The sequence below is a fragment of the Parasteatoda tepidariorum genome, chromosome 11 (genome assembly GCF_982258835.1).
Source record: "Parasteatoda tepidariorum strain Cologne lab strain chromosome 11, Ptep-v5.0, whole genome shotgun sequence".
Taxonomy (NCBI): Eukaryota; Metazoa; Arthropoda; class Arachnida; order Araneae; family Theridiidae; genus Parasteatoda; species Parasteatoda tepidariorum.
In genome coordinates, this window is record NC_141765.1 from 86,383,026 (window position 1) to 86,398,844 (window position 15,819).

At 29.0% G+C, this 15,819-nt stretch overlaps 1 protein-coding gene across 6 annotated transcripts in view; it reads left to right on the plus strand.

The window, feature by feature from the left end:
* LOC107440096 (SCY1-like protein bma) overlaps window positions 1-15,819 on the plus strand; it is a 691,298-nt gene that overhangs the window by 591,175 nt on the left and 84,304 nt on the right. For all 6 annotated transcript variants that reach the window (XM_087154978.1, XM_087154980.1, XM_087154979.1 and 3 more), the window contains one exon: window positions 15,432-15,548. In XM_087154978.1, the coding sequence (XP_087011104.1) occupies window positions 15,432-15,548 (117 nt within the window). The remainder of the gene's footprint in view (window positions 1-15,431; window positions 15,549-15,819) is intronic.

Sequence of the window (15,819 nt, forward strand, 5' to 3'; positions counted from 1 at the left end):
TATCAGCCATAGATGGTGCCACTGGAAAACAAGAAAAATCACACCCTTTGCCTTAATGGCCAACGACGACAACAACATCAAACTATTTTTACAAACTAAATCAAAACCAATATTAATCACAATTTATGAAATATAAATTTTTCTAAGCAATGAAATTTCACTTCCTGTGTAGTAACTTATCCTTAAAGCAATTATTTATAAAACTGGGATGTAGGTTACGTATTATGACAATTAAAATTGATATTTATTAAACTCAAGCATTAATGTCAAAAAAAATAAGATTAGTTACTTAAGACTGGATATTAAGATTAAAATTAGCTCCATTTTGTTTTTATTACCTTATTATGCGAGTAATAATTTATAATAAAACTAACTGTACAACGTGTCAGCAAAAAAGAACGGACTGTAATTATGCATCTGATGTTTTGTTATAAGTACTAGAAAATACCTTGTAATATAAATAAAATACAATATGAAAATAGCGGGCAAATAATGTATCAATTCATTTCTGAAGAATTGAACTAAAAAAAAAAAAACTTGAAAAATTACTTTTAAATAATCTTATTTAATTCTCTAGATGGTGGCACCATATAAAACAATCTTGTATTTATTTGGAAATCGTATAACTAAATATCAATATCCATGAGAAGCAAATACTGACTTGAATCATGATGTATCTGCTTGTATTAGATATCGGCATGGATCATTTTGTATCTACTTGTATCATTCGACTTACTTAGTGAAACAATTACTCCCTGGTTCCGATTGTATTCAATAGCTACGAATACGCTCTTTTGAAACATATACAAGGAAAGATATAACAAACTTGATACAAGAAAGTTGATATTTTCTATTTTAATCAGATTCGATTTGTCACAGATTTTCAAAATGCTTACATCTCTGCACGATTACTGTTTCGTGCTATGTTAAATTAATCGTGCGATATTTCCTTTGTATTTACAAAATTAAAGAAGAATATTCCTAACCACTAATACCCATTCTCATATGGATAGTACATAAAAAAACAATTTCAGGCAATATATTATTAAAAAAGAAACAGATTATTAAAAAAGAAGTATGTTATTAAAAAAGAAATGGATTATTAAAAAAGAAGTATATTATTAAAAAAGAAATAGATTATTAAAAAAGAAGTATATTATTAAAAAAGAAATAGATTATTAAAAAAAGAAATAGATTATTAAAAAAGAAATAGATTATTATAAACGAAATAGATTATTTAAAAAGAGATAGATTATTAAGAAATAGATTATTAAAAAAGAAAGAAAATCTTAAAAAAAAACCATTCATCTAAACTAGCTTATTTATCATTCAAAATGAAGATAAGCGTTCAAATTTAGATATGTTCAAAATATGAGATATGTTCAAAAGAATGATTAATAAACTTTTTTTCAAATTTATTATACTTATCCACACAAGCTCCTTCTTTATTGTCTTTCGTTATGGAAGCATTTATGCATGCATTTTTATTAAGTTATTCATTAGAAACAATGCATGTCATTGCTACATTATTCTTTCATCGACAGAATTCCTATTAATCTGGAGAAATGATTAATTGATTCAAAAATAACCTTCTTCTTTGTACTTGGGATATAATTTCCCATCTAGGAGGTTAGAAAGATAATTTGCTCCACCCAAACTCAACCTTACCAAAAGTTTAATAATGATTGGTCTCTAAAAATAGATTTTAATTTGTTGGTAGATTTCTTAGGAACTTTAAATTTAGAAACATAACGATCGAAATTCTTAGTGATCATCTTATCTGAGATATTGTAAATGATTAAAAATATAGACACAAAGAGAGCGTTTTTATTTTAATACTATTGCTAGACTCTTAATTATATATTTTTTCAAAACTTTTAATTATGAGATTCATACATCGTGTATTAATATCTGTTTGAATGCAATAAATTAAACATAACTTTATTTTTTTCTGATAAAAGGGATATTTTTCATTAAACTAGAAAACACATTCTTAATACATCCAATTTAATATAATATTATATTAATTTCAATGTTTCTTTTTAAGCAAGTAGAGAGTATTTTATTTTTTTAAAAAAACACCGAATTTTATATATTATGTAGAATATTTCTTTAAGAGCAATTTTATCATTTGCAAAATGGGAATTACAAATGATAACTTTTGAGACAATATCGCGTGAAAATGTCCTTATAACTAAAATTTTAAATTTATTTTTGGTAAGAAGGGTTTTTAAAAATTGCTCAAAAACTTTAAATCTAAAGTAAAATTTAAAATTTATGAGACATTTTTCTCAGTTTAAGGGCAAACTTGATCATAAAAACTACAAGCTTATTATGTCACGCTAACAACTCTGCAACAAACTGCAATAAATAAATATCAAACTAACTTTTTTTCTAGATCAATAATATGTATACCTGTGTTTTGATCTAATTTTTTTTAAAAATTTCAAATATACAATGAAATATGTTCTTCGATATTGATTTTTTAAAGAAATATTCTAAACATTTTCACTAAAAGAAGGATAAAAAAAAAATAATTCACCCTTATAGCCCTTCAATAGCATTTAAATTAAAACATGGATAACATTACACAAAATCTACGCACGCAAAATCAATTCTGTAATAAAATCCTTTTGCAATGCGTGTTGCCGTAAAGAGATTTTCTCAAAATCAATGTTTCTTTGAAAATCAATTTGAAGTATGTAATTTCTATTCTATTTCGACTATCAGCAGGAGGAAAAGAAACTACAACTTCAACTCTAAAGATCGGAGAAAGACTTTAGAGATATTGAGAAAGCTAATGAACAAAAGTTCAATTATAGATAATAAGAAAAAAGAAATTAGCAATAATTGTCAAAGTTTCTGATTTTCACCCAGTTGGATATCTTAATTAATAAGAAAGTGATTCTATCGGAACTTGGATAACTAGGAGTCGTAGAATAGTAATAGTTTTTTTCCGTGATTAGCTGTAATTGTCTTAAAATATCATTTTCAAATACTCAGGAGTTTTTTTTTTCTTTTAATAATTTAAACTTCATAATTGAATAGAAATGTTTCTCGAATAATTGACATCTTATTCCTCGTTAATAAGTTAATAAGACATACTTATTTTTTCCACCTTTTTCAGACTTAATTTATATATATATATATATATATATATATATATATATATATATATATATATATATATATATATATATATATATATATATATATATATATATATATATATATATATATATATATGCAGTCAAACCCAGCTATAGTGAACCTTCAAGGGACCGAAATTTCAGTTCACTATATCCGTTACTCAGGCAATTTAACTAATTGGTCCCAAACTCATCCGTTTTATTACGCATTATGCAAATAAATGACTGAAAAAAATAATGTAGTAGCAACAATGTGTTATTTTTCATTACTCTTCGTCTTGCGTACAAAAAAAAAATTGTAATCTTTTGCTAATGAGCAATCCTCAACATCAGATATGGAAACACTTCCCGACTCTCAGATGATTTTTCCTGAATTTCTGTTATTCCGTTTTTTTAAACCTGTCAAACCTGCCATTAGAGCACATAAAGTAGTCTCATAAAATCGCTCATCAAATTCATCGACATTTGTCCAGATACTGGAAGATTGCGGCTTCTTCGAATAGTGAACCACTTCAGTAATGCTTCTTCAACATCCATGCGATCTGTTTTTCTCAATTTTTTTCTGTCATCTAAATTTTTTTCATGAGCAGAAATTATTAATTTCCTATTTTTCCATGTGTTACAAACTGCAGATTTGGATAGTTTATATTGCCTGCAAATATCAGCTTGATTGCATCCATTTCCAATTTTTCTGATTATGCCTATTTTATCATCAGTGGAGAACGTTTTACGTTTACTGCTCGCCATAGTTCAATTTGAGACACTTGTTTGCAGGCTTTATTTTAACTGAACAGAGAGCAAAAAGGAGTTGAAATGTGGGCCTTATCAACACATATTAGTGTCCAACCTTTAGACCAATAATAAATAATTACTCATTCCCTCTGACAGAAAATGCATATTGATCCCACTGACACCTTACAGGTGCATCATCTTCCTGGGTAGGAAACATCTGTTTTGTTTGTTCAGGGATCGGAAATTGAGCAAACAAGAAAAAATGCTTATTGTTACATTCCCCTCTACAGATGGTTTTAAAAATCGGTATATGTATTTATTTTAAAGTGGAAATTTCAAAATTATTACAGAAAAAAATCAGTCGAAGACAGAAAAAAGTTCAATCCATCCAACTTCCTCACTTTTTTGGTTCACTATATCCACGAAAAATAACAATATACGTGTATAGCAAGGCACGGCACGAAACATTTCGTTCACTATATCCGGGAGTTCACTATAAAACGAGTTCACTATACCGGGGCTTGACTGTATATATATATATATATATATATATATATATATATATATATATATATATATATATATATATATATATATATATATATATATACGAGGGTTGTAAATTAAATAGTGGCAACTTAACCTTGAAACTCACAGAAGGGCGGGCATGCGCAAATAGGATATGGGAACGGTGAGGTGGCGCTGTTGTCGATGTGTAGAGTGCAAAATACAAGCGATCTGCTTAGAAGGGTAGTTGTTGTGTGGCGTTAAAGTGAAGAGTTTCGTTTCTATCGCTCTAAAGCATGTTTTCAAAAGGTGATCAGCTGTTGTCGCTTAAAATCGATGTTGCCGGTGGTAAAAATGCAACAGAATGCTATCGAGGATTAGTGGAAGCCTGTGGGGCAAATGCTTTACCGTATTGGACAGTAGCACGATGGGTTCAAGCATCTCGTCTTTTTCGTAATTAAGCTTTTTGAAAACATGCTTTAGAGCGATGGAAACGAAACTCCTCACTTTAACACCACACAACAACTACCCTTCTAAGCAGAACGACTGTTTTTTGCACTCTACACATCGACAACAGCGCCACCTCACCGTTCCCATATCCTATTTGCGCATGCCCACCCTTCTGTGAGTTTCAAGGTTAAGTTGCCACTATTTAATTTACAACCCTCGTATATATATATATATATATATATATATATATATATATATATATATATATATATATATATATATATATATATATATATATATATATATACATATATATATCATATTAATAGCATTAACATGATTTTTTTAGTCTATGCTCGAACCATAGTTTATATAATTTTAATAATTTATTTTTAATATGTACCTTTTACTAAGTAATGCCACATTAAAAAAGTATTTTTTTTTATAACAAATCTCTCTTACAGAAGTTTTGTCTCGATGCTTTCTATCACAGAAAATGATACATAGAATGGCATAATAAAAGTATATTTTGTCCTAAACTAGAAAGACTGTTTTCTTAGTTGTATAACAGGAAAATGGTTCAGGCTAATGTAAAAAAAAAAGTCTTTGTAATAAACTCAAGTTATAATTACCCTGTAGAATTTTTAGTTTTAGTTCAAAAAGTTTTCGAAAGATGGCGCTGAAGCATCCTTCTTTTTCTTTCCCTTACGTATGCTAATTTCGTTCTCCTATTACAACATGTGATTACTGACGGTGGAAATCTAAAATCTAGTGATTTTATTTACGTTCATTAAAAGAGTTCAAAAATGTGTGACATAATTCTTAGTTATTTTTCATTGATTTACAATTTTCCAACTCAGAACCATCTATCAAAGAGCTTTTGAACTAAAACTGTAAGTTATAGAGGGAAATATTCATTCCCTGTCACATGAACTTGCAGCAAGAATCGTTTTTTTTAAATAATATCTTTTTCCAGTTATTAATTTTTGAAAACTGTTAATCTAATTTAGGACACCATGTAAATTACTAATAGAAAATTGTCATTTTTGTCTTTTATATTAACCTCACAAATTCAGATTAACTGTGAAATTCTAGTCAGTTTCCCTAGTTAATCTAAAAACAGTTTTCACACAAATACAATTTCAACATTATAGAATAAAGAACACCAATTTAAAAATATGGTAAATTTTTAAAAAATAAAAAAAAATTTCAATAATTATGTTTGCCAGTAAATCAAGCAAAGATTTCCTGAAATCTTTCCTTAAAAATTGAGTCTGAGAATTTCTTCAATTGCTTTCCATAATAACTTTAAAAAAATGAGTACGTTCATTACTAATTTTTTATGTCAGAATCTGATTACCCCTATGTCAGAATCTGACTACATTTACTTCAATTACCCCCTAAATTAAAAATGCATTTTGTTGAATAAGTCGTGTATAAAAATCCAAAATGGTCCTTAAATGAGATGTTACATTTCAGCCTACGACGAAATGTTGCATAAAAATTCAGCACAAAATAAATAAAACACAGGTAATAGGAAATAGACTAAAATTTAATTTCTAAAAATTTTAAATTTCACCTTTCGTAAAATAAAGAAAACAGTAACTTGAATTAAAAGTTAAGTTTTAAATGTATATTTTATTTCTTGCATTAAACATATTAAAATTTTTAAAAAAAACTTGAGTGACACATTTAAATTATATGTAGCCCATCATATTATAAATTTATTGCTGAAAAAATAAATTACATTTGATACCCTTGATGAGTTTTGACTCCAAGATTCCTGAAACTATAGAGAAAATTTTTAGATGACCTTTAAGTAAAAAATCCTACATAGCAGCTAAGAAGAGAAATTTTAAAGTTTTATTCTCCAAAAACACTTAGGACTCGTTAAATTAATAAAATACAGAGAATGCGCAGAGAGGGGCAAAAATTTTCAATCTATGAAATGCAAATCAGTGATTTTCTGTCGTTAAATTTAGGGCAAATATAAGTGCAAGTTTTTTAAGATTTGAAATAGAGGCAATAAATTCCGAACTGAAAAAAATATTTTTGAACACCCTATGCAATAAAATGTAGTTATAAATTTGTAACTTATAACCATGATTCTGGCTATTCTATGCAATAATTTCTATTCTATGCAATAATGAATTAATCACCGCAATAATTGATACCAGTTGTCAACAGAGCAATGTAAACAGACAACATCACACTATTAAATATAATAGCATTAATTGGTTGAAATTGAGACCAAAGCTCTATGAAATTACTCAAAAAAATAATTTTGATAAGCTAAACGACTCAACAACAATTGATCAATTTATTGACAAAGTAAGCAATGAAATTATTGCGGCCTGCCAAGAGTCGCGAATTCGAAAACCAATCTTAATCAAAAAGCATTGTTCCTGGTGGACACCAGTTCTGGGACTCCATAGAAAACAAACTAGGGCCTTACGGAGGAGATTTCAAAGAGAGGAAAATCCCGAGACTAGACAACAGTTCATGATTAAATTTAAAGCTTCCCTTGCTAAATACAAGAAACTTATCAGAAAAGCAAAGGCAGAAAACTTGAGAAATTATATTAACAACCTCCCAACGGAAAATGCCTTTTCCAACCCGTATAAAATAGCTAAGGGCACTTTGAATGAGAAACTAATCATAAATCCAATCCTTATTAATGGAAATGCAGCGGAGTCCCTCCAGGAATCAGTTCGGGGAATCATGCAGCACCACTTCCCGGAGACGAATTGTGAAAAAATTGATATTGTGAGAAGAAATGTAAGTGAGCCAAATTTTACTGTAAGTGAGCTGGAGCTGGTTATCAACGGTCTTAAAACAGACAAGGCGCCGGGCCCTGATGGTATACCAAACGAAATTTTTAAAGATATTTATTTTACAAATAGAAATTGGTTGCTAACTCTTTTTAACATTTGTTTTATGAACTGCTATTTTCCAAGACCATGGAAGATTGCCAGAGTCGCCCTGATACCTAAATCAAACAGAAATTTAAACTTGCCAAACAATTACCGTCCAATCTCGCTCCTAGCCGTCTGGGGAAAAATATTAGATAAAATGCTTACAAAAAGATTAACATATCATCTTGAGAAAAGAAACCTCATCAATGACAATCAATATGGCTTCAGGGCTGGGAGGGGAACGGACGAGGCGCTTAAAAAAGTTGTTGATATCATCTGTGAAAAGAAATCAGAGAATAAGCATACCATTGGGGTGGCTCTGGACATCGAGAATGCGTTCAACCGTGCAGATTGGACAATCCTGAAGAACGCAATAAACAAATTGGCATTGCCCGACAATTTGGCCGGTTGTGTCTTTAGCTTCCTAAAGGATAGAAAGGCTAAATTTTTAGGAGATAACGGCGATACTCTAGTAGAAAGTAACTTAAACATTGGTGTACCACAGGGCTCGTCGCTTGGACCCATTTTGTGGTTGATCTTGGTTAATGACATTTTTAATTTAGTTCGTAATATAAATTTTAGCCAATTTATTGATTTTAACCATGATGATTTCAATATCATTGCATTTGCAGATGATATTTTACTGTTGGTAAGTGGTCCAATTTTCTATAAATTTGATAAACTGGCGACTCATATTCTATCCCACATGTCAGACTGGGCCGAGAACAACAAATTAAATTTTTCGAAAGAAAAAACTCAACTTATTACATTTCCAAAAAATAAAAAAAAGATGGGAAGACTCCCCTGTATTAAATTTAGACCGGATGATACGAACAATATTAAAAATGTAAGTACGATGAGATACTTAGGGGTGACCCTCGATCCAGGTCTGACATGGATTCCACACTTAAATGATATTAGAGACAGAATTACAGGTTTTAATCAGGGAATTAGGAGAGTCGCCAGAGTTACATGGGGTCTCAGACCACAATTGTTGAAACGCATATATCTCCAGGCAAGTGAAAGAATTATACTTTACGCCGCCAGTGTCTGGTACAGAAATACTAGGAGAATTAACGAAAAATTAAACAGTATCCAGCGAATACCACTCTTAACCATCACGAAGGCCTATGCTACAACGAGCACAGAGGCAATCCAGATACTGGCGGGTGTTATGCCAATTGGTTTGAAAATCGTGGAGGACATCTTTTGCAAAAGGGTGAAGTGGGGCTGGAGACTCGAGGACATAAATTATACTCTACCAATTGATCTTGATCATAACATAGATTTCGAGAAACCAGCCCTAGGGCATCCTTCAGATTACATTGCTTTGCCCTGGGGATATAGCAGCCCTAAAGATCAGGGAGTGGAGATCTACACTGATGGCTCTCGGATGGAGGCAGATTATCCGAATAAATTCAGGACTTCACACGCAATGATAGTTAAGAACAACGGTATCACGATTTTCAAAGCCTCCACCAGAGTCACTGATAACACCAACATATTTATTGCAGAGCTTTTGGCAATCAAGTCTGCCCTGATATGGCTACGTCAACATGATATTACACATGCAACGATTTTTTCAGACTCACTATCATCCCTCCAGGCCCTGGCTGACCCAGAACCCAGTTCCAAACTCATAGAAGAGATCAAAAAAATTTGGAATAAGAACACTATTTTGAACTGGGTAAAAGCACATGTGGGGATCCAGGGCAATGAGGAGGCAGACAGGGCAGCAAAGGAAGCCATTGGTTCTGACAGTGTGGATCTCCAGGTTCTGAAGACCCCCAAACAAGCTAAAACCGAAATCAAACAATATTTAATGGCAAGGTGGAAAACCAATTGGGAAAATTCTGAGAAAGGCAGGCATACATTTAAATTCATTAAGACCCCGTCAACTACAAGGTTGCAAACTAATTTCTATTTTAACCAATTTCTAACGGGGCACGGAGTGTTCGGAGTACACCATAACAAATTTTTTAATAAATCAGATACTTGCTCTAACTGTAACCAAAGACAAACCATAGAGCATCTTTTATATTATTGTGATCGGTACCGAACACTCCGAAAAAATTATTTCTTCCAAAAAACAGACCAACAAATTTTTGCAGACAAGGTTTGTAGAGAAATTATCAAGATTATCATTAAAACTACTCTTGAGGAACAAATGGAATTAATAAACAAAATTGACAATAACTAAAATTTTAACCTGCTTAATCTAACCACCTTGCCAAAACTTTTTTTTGGACCACATTGCCATTTTAGTGTTTTAATTTGACTTTTAACTTGACTTTGCATTTTATACATGCTTTAGGTTTGTTTACAACCTTTGGATTTTAATACATTTGGTATTTTACATTGCGATTGTATTTTATACATGGTTTTTAGATTGTTATACACCCCTTTTAACTCTTACCTTTTAGTATCTATTGGTATTTTGTCCTCTGTTTTTTTGTACTTTAATTGAATTTACTCTGCTTTACTTGTTGTTCTTCATTTTAACTACCTGTTACTACTTCACCCTCACTATTTTGGTTCCACCAGCAGGATTCAAGCTGACTTGATTGGCTGGATCCTTTCAATGCCCTATTGGCAAGTGTATACATCTGTGATTTTGTCTTAGTTTTAACTTTTCAATTTTAGCACTATATTCATTTATGTCATTTTATCCTTTCACCTTTTGGCGGTTTTATGAGCTGTATTTACGGCGGTTTTTGGTGAATTGTTAGATTTTTTGTCTTGTATTAAGGGTTCCACCAGCTCTGGCTCACAGCTCACTCAGTTTTTACTGGTTGTCTCAGGGTTCACAATTTTTGTATTATATATATATATAATTTTTGTATTCTATTTATATGAGGGTTAATAAGTTTTGTATTGTATATATACATATAATTTTTGTATTTTATTTATATAAGGGTCTGTTGACCTTTTAAATGATTCATTGTATTTGGCGTATGGGCCTATTGGCCTAGGCCGCTGTATATATATTAAATGCAATAATTTCACGCATCTTTGAAAACCTAACTGAAATATTTATTGAGATATAGTCATTTTTATAAAAACTATTTTTTTTTGCCTTGCGTTTTTTTGCTAAATAAAATTTAAAATAATATGAATATAAAATTTAAAAAATGCAATGAAATAAATATAAATAATTCAACAAGAAATATTCAATAAAATTAAACAAAATTTTTAGGATCAATTTAAAATGCAGTATATAATTATCGCTTTAAAATTTGAGAAAAATTCGTTAAAAACTGCGAAAAATATGAGTAGTTAGCGTAGTTCTTTTATGCTGCGCATGCGCGGAAAAAAAACTTTAAAATTTTTTGTAATCTTGCAAGGAATCGTATTTGGCAACTATTGATAAATGCTTTATTTGAATAACTGAAAAAGTTTTAATTTTAATTTACTAGTAACTTAAAATTGTATAACTTAAAAATTTTCTTTTGCATGTTATCTTTCTCTATACCATCAAAGTTTAATTTCCGGGCGATTATTTTAAGGTATTATTATTTGTTATTAAATTTTGTCTTATGATACAAAAGAAAATTTGCGAAAAGCCCTTGATCGTTTTGAGCTTTTTTTTGTTGAAAAGTTCGAAAAACTACTTAGTAAATTACTTGAAAATTTTAAATTTTTTAAGATATTCAAATCAAACTCTTTTTATTAGTTGCCAGATACGATTAACTACAAAATTATGGAGAAAGAAATTTTTCAATTTTTTCACTGCATGCAGAGTATAAAGGAACTAGCTTAAACACTCATAACTTGCGCAGTTTTTAGCGATTTTTTTTTTAAATTTTAAATCAGCAATTTTGTAATTAGTCTTAAATTGCTCAAAGCTTTATTTAATTCCATTGAATATCTATAAAATATGAAAAAACGTAAGGCGAAAAAATCACTTTTTTAAAAAATTGTCCACATCTCCATAAATATTCAATCTAGGTTTACAAAACTTTATGCGGTTATTAAAAGTAACTACTAAAGTAATCAATACAAGTTAAGAACTTATTGCTTGATTTTCTGACATAGAGTGTAAAAAAATACTTGTTTTCTTTCGCAATTTATTGCAGGTCTCTCAAATTCTGAAAGCTCCAAATTTTACTGCTAAGTAAGAAAAATCGCATAAACTAGACATCTCTAAAGTTACAAAATAATCCTTTAAATATTTCTGGAGAAAATTTTGAAAAATGTATAAAACTGAAAGTGTATCTTCCATTATTGTAAAATAGTGTGTATGAGAGAAAAATCTGATATTAAAAAAAACACATCCATTTCTTTATAGCATTTAAAGGGAGAGAAAAATTTTAAATTATAAGATTTGTGTTTCACAAAACTTCAAAAATTACATTTTTATAAACTGTTTTTCATTTTTCATTACAGTAATGGATAAAGATTAAATGTTTTAAAATTATTATCTAACATTAATTATAGCAAAACAAAATTTAGTTATCCTTTTTTTCACTTCTTCTTTTAGTAAAATTATTGTACTGTATCGTAAAGAAATTTCTAGTTAAAACAAAAACGCAATTCAGGTAAATCAAACCAAATTATTTTGTATTTAAACCATTCATTTGGTAATTTTGCAGTTTATATAGTATAACGGTTTACGAGAAATTCTGGTTTTTTAAATTTCAGTACTTATTATCACACAAAATTCTATACTGAAAAATAAATTTAACCGAATAATCAGGATAATGTATAATATCATGATGAAATAATCAACCATGATAATGTCATAATAATATAATATCCTGTTAATTTCAGAAAAAACATTACCAAAGCGTTTCGGTAAAAACTACCGAGCTTTTTAGTATTCCCGTCTAGCCAGAAACACGTTAAATTTTACCAAATTCTAGTAGTTTTTGCCATACTTTTTCCTCAATGTTTATTAAGCTAGATCCCAATGTCTTTCGACCTTTAAAAATAAAGTTATCAAAAATAATTATAGCCAGTTTCAGAAAATGATTAGATAAGAAGCTGAAGAATTTAGGATATTTCCTTATAATTCAATTCTCAAACAAATTGCAGACATCATTTGAATTTGAAAATGTTCCCTAATTAATTTAAGAAAGGAATTATTTGTTTCGGATTAGAAAAAAAAGTTTTCCAAATTTTATGTCAAACAATTTAATTTCTTCCAGCACTGAACATGAATATACAAAAAAATTTAAAAATATTTATATGTAAAGCAAATTTATTTTTAAATGGAAAGAAAAATAGATTAAAAGCCTGGAGTTTTCATATTTTTTATATACTATTCTTTTTCTGGGAAAATGTCTTTCTGTTTGTTCATTTCCTGAAACAAAACGAAAATTGTGTTTCTTTGAGGAAGTAATTATTTAAAACTGAAATAGCGCTTAAGAAATTTTTGGCGAAGAAAGAAATTCTATTAACTTTTTCTAAAAGAATATTTATTTTTTATCAAAAATCAAGATAAAAGAAAATAATTTCTATACAAGAAAAATTAATACTGCACCAAATAACTTAACGTTTTGCACATAAAAGATGTTTATTTCTTAAACCTTCTTTTTTAAATCTCCTTTTTTATGGTATATCTTTATTCACAAATTTACAAAAGCACTTCAAAGATAAGAGATTGATTTTCGGTTGCAATATTGTAAAGAAATTTATTTTGATTTTAAAAATTTAAATGTTCGCTAAGATCAAAATTTAGTTTTACGCCTGTAATCTCTAAGAAAAAAGATAAGCAATATTTATTTGCGCATTTTTTTCATTAAATCCTAAACCTTGTTTTTTTTTATGGTATATCTCTATATACAAATTTAATAAAGCTCTGGAAATTGAAAGCCCAAAACATTGATTTTTGGTAGAAATATTATAAAGAAATTTATTTTGATTTTGAAAATTAAATACTCTCAAAGATCAAAATTTAGTTTCAAACCGGAAATTCTGAAGTAAAGGAGAAACATTATTTCTTCACACAAAGAAAAACAGCTTATAACATTGATTTTAATGCAATACGAAATACGATATGCAATACAATATTCTACATAATCTCTCCTGGTGGAAATTGCTTGATTCATTAGAAGTTAATTGTAAAAAGAAAAGGGCTATTCAACTTATTGCGTAAGCATTAAAAGAGAGGAGTGATTTGCTTATTTTTGATGACAAGGAATGAGAACGAGTCTGAGCAATGCTTGCGGAAACCGCTAAAATACACTTATTTTCAATTTTTTTATTAATGGAAGAAAATTCAACAGATACAAAAAGAAAATGCATAGGTAAAAATATCGAAATTTGAATAAAATTTAGATTTGGGGAAATATGCATAATAGTTTGAGAAAATATTTTCAATTTAAGTGGCCGTTTCAGTAAAATTTCTGAAATTTATCTAGTTCTTTAACGAAAAGCCATAATTAAATTTCAATAATTCCTTTTAATGTTATGATATTTGCCTTAAATACCTTACATCAATTTAATTTAAGTGCAATTGTTATTTTAAGTGCTTTAAATATTGTTATTAATATTATTTATCTCTCAAACCCATTTGCGCTATGTCTTCTGTGAGAAAAGGTTGCGCAAATGAACTTTCCTAGTTTTACTGACACTGTTGCTTAATCCCTTCTCTCTCACTTCCGTCAAATTCACGGGATGAGATTTCGTCTCCTATGTCTCGTGCCCGTGATATATCCGGGCTAGAGCTTTCAAAAGTGATGCACCAAAAAGATTTAAACATATCCTTCTCTTGAGGCCGGATTTTTAATGTATTTATAATTTCACACTCTAGATGGCTGCACCAGGCTATTTTTAATGTAACTGGAGATACTTTACTTTAAGCACGATGTCAGAATTATATAAATATATGTATTTGTGATATATATTTCGTACTCTTAGATCAGCTACATATGCTTTTTATGAATAAACATGATTTGTGTTCTATGATGATAAAAAAATTTTAATATTGAGTACATTATGGAGTCCGAGTTACATGGAATATGAAATTTTAATTTTCAAGTTAAAAAAAATTCCGAAAATCAAAACTTAATGCATTAATTACCCCTTTTTATGTAATTTCCTTGAATGAAATGTTCAACACTCTTATGGCATTTTATTTGAAAAATGTAAAATCGTTAACGGGCTAAGTATAGCAACAAAATAATAATGAATGCATGAAAAACAAATATAGTCGGCATTATTAATAGCCAGTTTAACTAACAAATATTTACTATTTTTAAAATTATTTTGTTGGATTGTACGGAACCTCTCCCAGCTTTACTTTAGCAGCGAATATGATTTTCATGTTTCGATAATTACTAATACTGCCTAAATTTGAATAAAAAGTAATTTTTGCAGGAATGAGTTTTATTGCATCGACTGGAAAATAAGTCGCAATTAATTACTGAACTTTGAAAAAACCTCATACTAAAATAACAAAATAAGAGGAATCTCGTTATACGTTTCTGAAATGTGATCTACACATTATGCATATAAAATATTAAAAAAAATTTAAAAATTGTCATATTTTTTAATATGAAACCGATCACCGAATAATTAATAGTTTTAAGAATTATTAAACATTTGTTAACGATTTGTATAATTATGAAATTTGAGATACAAACTTTCTAATCAACTGAGAAATAGTTTTATTAAAAATTGAAGTTTATATTTCTTTCCTTGCTTATTTTATTTATATATATTTTCTTTCTCACAGTTGGATTCCAATTTGAACGAGTTATTGGATAGAGTTCCACATCATCTTCAAGAACCACTTCAAAGTCTTTTAGAAATTGATGCTCGAAGGAGGCCCAATTCACAGAATTTTTCTATGGTTTGTATATTTATTTTCACGGCATATTTCAAATCTCATTTCATCGGTATAATAGTTGTACATTTTATTCGCTTATAATAACTTCTTTTTTATATTGATATAAATAATAAGAATGGATGTCATATCTTCTTTAAGTTTTTTCTTCTTACTTCCTTTCTTCTCATAGTTCTATTATTATTTTTTTTTTATATTTCTAAAACATTTGTGATTTTAACTTAATAGAAATTGTAGTTGATATCAAAAATCTCCTCAAAGTAAGTGCTTTATTTTT